The 9915-nt window shown below is 42.0% G+C and overlaps 1 protein-coding gene across 1 annotated transcript in view; it reads right to left on the reverse strand.

Moving 5' to 3' along the window:
- Nucleotides 1-2944: 2944 nt before the first annotated feature.
- Nucleotides 2945-9915, reverse strand: part of LRRC32 (leucine rich repeat containing 32) — a 10845-nt gene continuing 3874 nt past the window's right edge. Inside the window, exon 3 of the mRNA XM_010141427.1 lies at nucleotides 2945-4882. Coding sequence (XP_010139729.1) covers nucleotides 2945-4882 — 1938 coding nt within the window. The remainder of the gene's footprint in view (nucleotides 4883-9915) is intronic.

Raw genomic sequence — 9915 nt, forward strand, 5'->3', positions numbered from 1 at the left:
CTGGCTGCGTAAATCCCACATGTTCTACTATGCATCCCAGAATCCCAGAAGGATATTCCTTGGCTTAGCAGCATGGACAGAGACTGTTTGCATCAACAGAGACTGTTGCAGGGACTGTATGAAAAAGCAATGAATGAGGGTGTACATTTTGGTTGCAAAATTACAGTCAAACCAGCCTGTATCCTAATAGCCTCTTAGGACAATGGGTCTTATTGGTGAAAGATGTGTGAGTTATGGCTACATTTGATCTAGGATCAGGTACTTTAGCGGTTGGGCTTCTTGCAGTCACAGGAACAGACAGGAGAGTCAAGAGTGGGGCCTGTTATCTCATACCTCTATTTTGAGGAGTAATATCGTGCAGAGCTCCCATTTCTCCCTCTTTTCCCTGTCTTTGCTCTTTTATTCATATTTTCTTTCCCTCATGCTCCTCATCCCATCCAGAATAGCAGAGCTGGCTGGAGTGGGCTCGTGTCATTCCTTGGTTGCTTATGCTGCTAACAGAGAAATCCAAATGAGCCATGCTACTCTTTCCTCCTGAGGCTTATTTCTCGAAAAAGCTCTTTCTGCTCCCAGGGAAGTTAATGGACGTCTAATTAGTCCCAGATGTTCAGTAATAACAAGCACTTCCTTTTGGTAGAGCCAAACAAAAGCCGTGTTAAAACTGTTAATTAAATGGGTTTGGCTCTGCCCTCAGGTTATTAACTAATTCCAGACATGGCAGCCAAGCTAATACTGGCTCTCAGAATGAGATATTATCTTGTTCGGTACAAAAGGCATGAACTCAGTGTGTGGCTACATTAGCCTACATCTGGGTGCACAGCTCAGCTTAGCTTGGTTTCACACCAAAGGAAAAGCTCACCAGCTTCAGCATTGGTCTTCCAACTAATCCCTTGGATCTCTGCTTGTGCAAAGTTTCTCTTACAAGAGTAAGAGCTTGAATGAATGGGTAGCATTGGCTTTCGCAGATATTAGATTGGGCCCTATTGCTGCTAAGCATTTGCACAGACGTTTGCCTGCATCTTCAGCAGATCTCCGTGATCTCCGTTGGTTGTCCTCTGAGATATGGAGCAGCTGTCCCTGCTTCAGGACCAGAAGGTAAAGGTCTAAGGTGGAGTCTGAACACCGTAGAAAAATAGGAAGACATAGCTTTTCATCTGTGGAGCATTCCAAGCAGGTGCTTTAATATATTCACGACCCTGTGCTTTTTACAAAATTCAAAGGTGTTTTTATTGTACAAAATTCCACAATGAAAACTACCAGCCAGTTTCTTACATAACTGCTTTGAAAATAGAATTATGCACCTTTTTTAGTGTGTTAATTTTGACATTCACTAGCTGGAAGAAACAGAAATGAAGCAGCAATTTGACTCTGAGTTACTTACCTGAACAAGTTTTAGTTTGACCTCTATTCCTCTTAACATACAGTCCCTGGCATTAACAGAAAACCTGATATAGCTCCTTCCGAAGCCATTGAACCTTGTTAGTAGATCAGGCTCCCACTGTTGGTGAGCTTTTTTTTTCGCTTCAGAAGGTTGAATTTGCCTTCAGAGTACAACATATGTTAGTGTCAGCTTTAGCAATGTACCATGTTGGCCATATTAAACCCATCACAGAATGAGGATCTATGTAACTTTTACTGTAACTTTTACTGTAGCCTGTCCTCTGGACCATAATATCTTTTTAGGGAGAGGCAGTGGACATCTGATCCCAGTCATCACCCAGGACTAGGTTCCTTGTATATTGTTTCACACCTGTATCTTTAAAACACCTTTTTGCTGTCTAATCTCCTGTGACCTTTAAAAATAGATATATTATTCTTTTGCATTGAAATTCAACTGTATGCAGTGACTTCCCAACAGTTTTCCTTAGAAATATAAACACTTCAGTCCAATGTTGGCTGGTTGAAATCCATTCTCCGAGATTCTTCTTTTAAAAAGCTTTCACCCCAGAGATGAATTTCTTCACATTAAACCCAGTTAAATACATATTGCACATGAGGGGCAAATTTCTCCTCTTTGAGTTGAACTGTGGACCTGTGACCTTCTGAGCAGGTTTGGGTAATGTATAGTGCAGCTGTTTCATGCCTGAGATTTCTCTTACATCCCTCGTGGGTATTAAGTGCCAAGACTAATTGACATCAGCCACCTCTCATGTCTTGGCCCAGTGGCTAGAGCAACATGCTACATGCAAAGGGAGGTATCCAAAGAGGTTCTTACTACCAAGGTCTTTGGTTCCCATGGTCATCCATGGGTTTTATAAATGTCAGTCATGATCAAAACAGTCACAAGATGTAATTTCTCTCTTTTAAGATAAACTGCCATTGTTTTAGAACTCATTGAGCACTTGCAACCGACTTCAAAGAGTGAAAGATTGTATTTTGGCCCACCCTGGTGTAGGTTTGTATGATTTAAGTTTAAGCAGGTTTAGAAGCTAATCAGTTAGGAAAAAGCAAAGCTCAGACCAAATGAAAATATATCATGGAGGCTCATAACTTAGAGAAGGGCTTTCCTGGGCTTTCCTACTTAGCTGATGACTGTTGTAAAAAGGTGATTCAGTTACAATGCTCGATTTGCATGAAGTCTTTCTGTGAAGGTGACATCACAAAGCACCTCTGAGCTCTGTGAAAAATCTCAAGGCCTTAGAGGGCTTTTTCTTTTGATCCGGTATAAATTACACATCTCTCGAAAGAATGGGAGGGCTTTATGGTGGCCTCTTCTACCACTGTATAAATTTTTTAAGCAGATCTGCTTGTGAATGAAGCAAGTACAAAATATGGCAAAGTCTCAGTCCCTGCAACCCAGAGCATTGTAGTGGTGCAGTCCAGGGGCAATTTGAAACAGTCTTAAAATCCACAGTTAAAATCAAAGATGAGAATTTTGTCCTTCATTTCTACACGCCGGCAGTGTAGCACCTGATTTCTTCAGTTTTCAAGGCATTCTGTGTTCCTATGCTTTAAACTGATGGCTAAAGTTCTGCCTGCGAAAGCAAAAAAATGAACCCACGCCAATGACGATCACAGATAAAACCAACACAAATGTTAATATAATAAGGAAGTTGATTTTCTTCAGATCCTCTTTCTCACAGTCTTCTGGTCTAATGTTCCCCATGTGCATTTCTTCCTGGTACCCGAAGTTCTGAGTGTACTGGCAGGTTAAGTGCTCCACGTTGAGGATCTGGACATTTTTGTTCTGGATCATAGATGAAAGCCAGATGTTTCCACAGCAGTCAAGTGGGTTCCCAGTGAGATACAAGTTTTTAAGGGAATTTTCTAATGCTAAAATATTGCTGTTCTGTAATGTACTAAATCTATTATTCCTTAGGTCCAGAACTTCCAGTGGAGAGTCACTATCCCACTTGGGCAGCCAGGTCAGCTGATTTTCAGAGAGGTTTAGATGTTTAAGGTGACTAAAACAAGGCAAGTCAATATTTAAATCTATCAGGCTATTGCCATGTAAATACAAGTATTCCAGAGACTTTTCCAGTCCTGATAATGCTTTAACTTCTATCTTCAGTCTGGGGTTCACAGAGAGATCCAAGAAAATCAAAGAAGTCTTGTAGAAAGTGTAAGCTGGTAGGACGCTCAGCATGTTGTCGGCTAGGTACAAGTACTGAAGAGCAGGAGAATCAACAAACGATACACAACCACTCTCCTCTCCAGACAGTCTTTGCTTAGCCAATCCCGAGTACATGCTGCAAAGGCTGATATTATTGCTCTGTAGATGAAGCAGCCTGAGGCTTGGAAGGCTTGAGAAGATGTTGAATTGCAGGGTCTGAAGATGGTTGTTTTGAATGTGGAGCTCCTTCAAATTTGATAACGTGCCAGCATCTAGAAGAAGGTTCTGCAAAGCATTGTAGCTCAAGTCGAGGACAGTTAAGGAGATCAATGCACTGTCATAAGTTACTGCAAATGCCTGAAGACAGTTTTTACTGAGATTAAGGGTATGAAGGGAAAACATTGATTCAAAGAACTCATCTGGAATGGATTTGATTTCATTATAACTTAAGTCTAAATATACAAGTTGGGATAAATAAAGAGAACTTTTGTTTCTACTTTGCTTCTGATCAAGATGAAAAGAAGCATCTACCCATTCATTTTCCATGTAGTCCATTTTATTATGACGTGATTCAGCAGTAAGTTGAATTAAATTCTTAGATAAATTCAGAGTTACCAGCTTATTTACCTGGGGGAAGACTGGGAACTGAAGCAGTTTGTTTTCACTCAGATCCAAACATCTTAAGCTATACTCATCATCTGATTCTGTGGTGTGGAAGGTCTCAATGCTATTCCTGCTAAGGTCAAGTATCTCCAGCTGCTTGAGGTTGAAATCAGAGATGCAAGTAATTGAATTCATGGAGAGATTGAGTTTGGAAAGGTTCACTAAAGTCTCAAAAGCACCTTCTTCTATTTCCATGATGATATTACTCTGAAGATCTATCTCCACAAGACTGGGAGATCCCTGAAACATCTTGTGTGATATCATTATAATACTGTTGTCTGCCAAGGAAAGATACCGCAGTGCTGGAGCTTGTTTGATGAAATATTCAGCCATCCCATTGTACAGGCTGTTGTGGGACAAATCCAGTATTTCCACCTCAGGTAAAAGTCCGATCCCCTCTGTCCCATTCTGAGCAAGCTCATATAGGTGATTATTGGCTAAATTTATTTCCAGCAAACTCGTCATGTGTGCAAACACTCCAGGCGTGATGAAGCTTATCTGGTTAGAGCTTAAATCCAGGCACTGGAGTGAACTGTAAGATGATAACGGCATTTCAGGGATGCTTTGAATCAGATTTCCAGACAGATCTATTTTGTTTACATTTGGATGAAGCTCATGAGGGATTTGGTGGAGGTCTTTATTGTGGCAAAATGCCTGTGAGTTTGCCTGCCAGAGAAACAGAGAAAAGGGATTGTCGCGTGAGAAATGAAAACCTCCTTTGCATGAAATGTAAAGAAAATAACATTCAGCATCCAGACAGATCCTTCTTCTGAAACACTGATCACACTTCTTTCTCTGACCATTCAGACAGCAAGAACAATTCTAATGTTTCTTTGCAGCTAACAGTGCTCATTTCATTTAAAAGACAGTTCTGACTTGCAACATTAGAGAGTTTTATCTATATGTGTCACCCTTTTTATAACTTTCTCCCAGGCTTATTTTAATATTCCCAAATGAAGGACTTTTTCCCTCTTTCACAGAATCACAGCATCATCTGCTTGGAAGAGACCTTTAAAATCAGATCTTTAACATTCACTCTGCACTGTCACGGTCCCTAGACCATGTCCATCAGTGCCACATCCACACATCTGTTGAACACTTCCAGGGATGGAGACTCCACCATCTCTTTGGGCAGCCTGTTCCAATGTTTCACAACCCTCTATGTAAAGAAATTCTTCCTAATATCCAACCTAGATCTCCCCTGGTGCAACTTGAGCCCATTTCCTGTCATCCTGTCACTCGTAACATGAGACAAAAGACTGACACCCACCTCACTACAACCTCCTTTCGGACAGTTGTAGAGAGCAATAAAGTCTCCCCTCAGCCTCCTCTTCTCCAGGATAAACCCCCCCACCCAGATCCCTCAGCTGCTCCTCATAAGACCTGTTCTCTTGATCCGTCACCAGCTCCATTGCCCTTCTCTGGACACGCTCCAGCCCCTCAATGTCCTTCTGGACTGTCCTTCCAAAAACGGACACAGTACTCACCAGTACTGAGTACAGGGGAAACCATTGCAAACAAGCACCATTTCCTCACTTTTGTTCTGATGTTTAATTTTCTGAACTTCATCACTGTGTTAGATTTTGCAAGCTCTACCTGCAATAGTAAGTGGTACTTAGAAGAGTTTTGCTGTTGGCAGCACAGTTTTCAAAACAGGGAGGTGGAGAAACATGTAAAGATCCTATAGGACAAACCCCATCTCTCTACCTCTTAGTCACACCCACAAATAGTTGATCATGTCTTCCTTTAGCCATGGTTTAGTTCAGCAATGCATCTTTAACCAAATGGGCCATTCAACAACTGAAACATTTCTAATGCAAATCTTCAAACCCTTCCTGCTTTTACCATCCATGGTTATCCTTTTCCTAAGGGAACAATTATGTTCTTCTTGGATGGGGAGCAGCTTATGAAACTACCCACGCAAGACACCCTTGATACAACATGGAAAAGACAAACTGAGTAAAGCCAGCTTTTGAGAGGAAAAAGCTGTGAAGGTCTAATTTTCAGTCCCATTCTCAGTAGGAGGGGGAAAAACAACCAATTGTCAAAGTTAAATTCATTTTCCAGATACATGTCTGTTTAATTGTAACTAGAACTGAATCTGCATCCAGAGTAGAGTTTGGAGTGTGTGTTCATAAGAAACACTGGAAACATGATCATCCTTGCATAAAAGTCAAGCTGTATTTTGTTAGTAAGGAGAACACGCAGCAGCACGAGGAAGTGGAATACGAAAGGCTTCAGCAGCATTTAATTTACTAGAGGAAAACTCTTGTTATGAATGTATTTGGATGACTGGGTCATTTACTATTTGTAGAAAGATCAGAAAGAAAAGAAAGAAAGAAAAAAGATCTGTTGAATCTTAACTTCTGTGGAAAAGCAGAATCCAGATTCCATGACGCAAAGGATTTCAGGCATTAAAGAAACATTAAAAGTAAAAAACATTAAACTCCATCTGTTTCATGTGAACTTTTAGGTGACTGAAGTGGCAGCTCTGTTTAGGAGAAGTGGGGCAATAGTCAGCATTTTGTGACTCTCTTTTGCATCATGTGAGTTTTGGAGACTGCACAAAAATGTGCCAGAAAAGTGTAAGTGCTCATCCAAGCTCTAAACATACGCTGGCTGCTCCACAGTCCTTCCCATGATACATCTTTCCCAAATATCCCAAGTAAAAGTCCTGTTAAAATCTGAACCCTTTCCTCTTTTCCCTCCAACTCACTCAAATCTCCCCCAGATAAAACAAATTAGAAAAAAAGAGATGGGAATTCTTTGGCTTCTCCCTGACATTTCTTTCCTGCAAAGCCACTGTAGATTTGCTCATTTTAGATATTTTGCTCATATCATCACTGTAGGTGCTCATTTTGCTCATGTGCTAAAATGTGCACAGATTTGGGTTTAGTTCCAAGGCCCAATGGTCTCTGCTTGCTTGGTTTGTGGAAGAAGGTAAACCCAGAAGGTTATGAAAACCCATAGTGAAAAAACTACAGCCCCTTTGCAGCCAAGGGCAGGTGCCATGTTTATTCCCACACTTGGAGCCAGATCTCAACAAGCCTTGAGCACCTCCACTCCATCTGAGGAACCAGCATCTTAGCAAAGCCCCGACCTGACTCCTATCGATGCCAGCTGGCTGGTTTACACTAAAGCCGAAGGGCTAGAGGTGAGGTCACCCTCAGTTCACAACCCAGCTTGCGGGATTGGGCCTTTAATGTGCATCCACTGAACTCTCCCAGTGATAAAAAGGGCTGATAAAATCTATACCTCCCACTGTATTCATTTGTTCCTATAATATTTCCCCTCCCATTTTTTTTCTTTAAACTTTCATTCCTTTTCACTGACTATTTTGATCCTCACTGAATTTCTTATCTAGTCTGTTCTGCACTGTCTTTTTTCCCCCAAGGCTCAAACTGCATGGATTTCATTCTCAACAACACTAGGAAGAAAAGACGAAGCACATCCCAGCGGGATGGAGCAAACAACATCTGTTTGCCTCTATCTCCCCTTCCCCCACCCCATTGCCCAGTGGGTTGGCAGCGTGAGGCTGGAAAAGGGTTTTTTGCTGGTCTCACAATGTGACTTCATCATCTCTGACAGTGTTGCCACCGGTTTGTTTGACGTCCATTGGCAAGAGATACTGCAGGGTGGGGACCACTTTATCCCCTTGGTGCCTGGTCCCATCCAGGTGCTGGCAAAAGAATGACCCAACAGCTCAAAGGCTGAGCATCATTTGGATTCTGACTCCAGTTCTTCAGTGCTCAGTACTGGGTGAAAGTTGTCACCCACCTTAATAAGAGCCCTACAGGTAAAGCTGCTGGATCCAATCCTCCTCTTGTCTTCTGTATCAATTCATGAGCATTCGAACCAAAGAATGCAGGCTGGAGCTACTTGACCCTGACTTGTGTTTGCACGGTGTCCATGCCCATTGTCTAGAAGAGCTACCCAGGTGGAGGTTCAGCTAAAACACCAAACCTTAGCAATTAGCTCAGGTATCACATATCAGCTGACCTGTGATAACCAGCCATGCACAGATTCTCGCATCACCTCAACACAAGGCAAGATATAATTTGCTAAACACCCTTCCCTTCTATACATTTTTTGAAAGTTACTCATTTGCCAGTTAACAGGAATTAGCAGAATTTCTTTGGGAGTTAAAATGTGAACTAGTTGAAGGCCCTCACCTTGGAAGGCAACATGAGGTAGGAAGAACCTCCTGACATTCAAACTGTGCCTTCTTGTCTCACGAACAGGTAGATGTGCAGTAACTTGTATAATCCATGCAGCTCACTCCTTGCCATGGGTCTGGGACTCTACTTTCTAAAACTTCTTTTATAAGACTTTAGTTCAATGACAGGAGCACCAGCACTGAATCAGAGAGGGGTATGGGTTTCTGACTGATGGCTCATTCATGAGATCTGGGATGAAAATTTCCATTCCTGAGCGTTTGCTATTCTAAAGGTGTCACCACAGGGAAAATAACATGTGAAACAGTGAGGCTGTGATGCAAAATAATCATGTGAAGTAACCAGGACTCTCACTGGGCCCATTAGCTAATCCAGTAGCTCTCTCTTTCCTTAAACTGTGTTTGGATTTACACCCTCGTTCTTCCATTGGACTAAATGCCCCGTGAAGAAGGACGATCAACATCGACATTAGTGATGCTGAGCTATTAATTTATTCCGGAGAAGCATCACAGCCCCCAACTGCAACATGTTTTCTGTCCAGGCTGAATTTATCCCAGCCTTGTTGCGTAGAGCCTTGTGTTGTTGGCTTGATGAAAGCAGTTTAAAGTGGATTGGTGGAAAGAAGGTTGTGTTTACTTCTCAGCAATCAGCCTGATCTGTGACCCATCAAGAAATCGGACGAGATGAATCTGCTTGGATTATTACATGTCTCGCCCAGCCTTCATGCGACTGTGATACATGGGATCCAAGCAGTCATGTTTACAGTGGCTTCATCAGTCTTCCCTCTCCAGCCAACAAACTGAGCTGCCCAGTCACCTTCCCAAGATCTTTATATATATACACTAGGCCTGAATTTCTCTGGAATCCAGGAAGCGCAGCAATACAGCAGGGTGGGCAGGAATGGAATGAGTCCCATAAGGGAGATGTGTACAGCTAGCAAATTATTTTTTTTCCCTATTTTGGAAATTCTGGAGGATTTGTGCTGAACAGCTTCAAAGCTCAGGAGAAAAAAAAAAAGATAAGTATTTTTAAATGGCCTGTTACAGTCAGAAGCACTTGGAAAGGGAAGGGAGAACATTCAGCTGTGAATAACATTTATAATATCGTACCAGGTGCTTGCAAAAGTTCAAGGATCAAATTTTGTATTGGAGCGAGAAGATTTGTCACTTCTTTTACCACCACCAGAAGTCAGGTACAACTCCTTCGGCAGCAGTGCTGTGTCAGGGCAGAGGTCAGTCTCCCTGTTGTTGTAAAAGGGCTGGTATAGATGTATTTCGCAAGAGATGCTTTATTTAAAGCACAAAGAATATAGGCATGATATAAAGGAGTTGATTTTAAGCCTAAGTTCTCTCTCTGTCTCAGTCACAGAATCCCTGTGCAGTCTTGGGGAAATTGGGTCAAATTTCTTTTAACCATCTCCCTTTAGAAAAAAACAGAGATTATGACCCTTCTTCAACTGCCACCCCACCTCCCCCTCTTTTTATGTGCTGTCCCTACAGCAATAGTCTGAGAACAGCCTGCTGA

The sequence above is a fragment of the Buceros rhinoceros genome, unplaced genomic scaffold (genome assembly GCF_000710305.1).
Source record: "Buceros rhinoceros silvestris isolate BGI_N320 unplaced genomic scaffold, ASM71030v1 scaffold4358, whole genome shotgun sequence".
NCBI lineage: Eukaryota > Metazoa > Chordata > Aves > Bucerotiformes > Bucerotidae > Buceros > Buceros rhinoceros.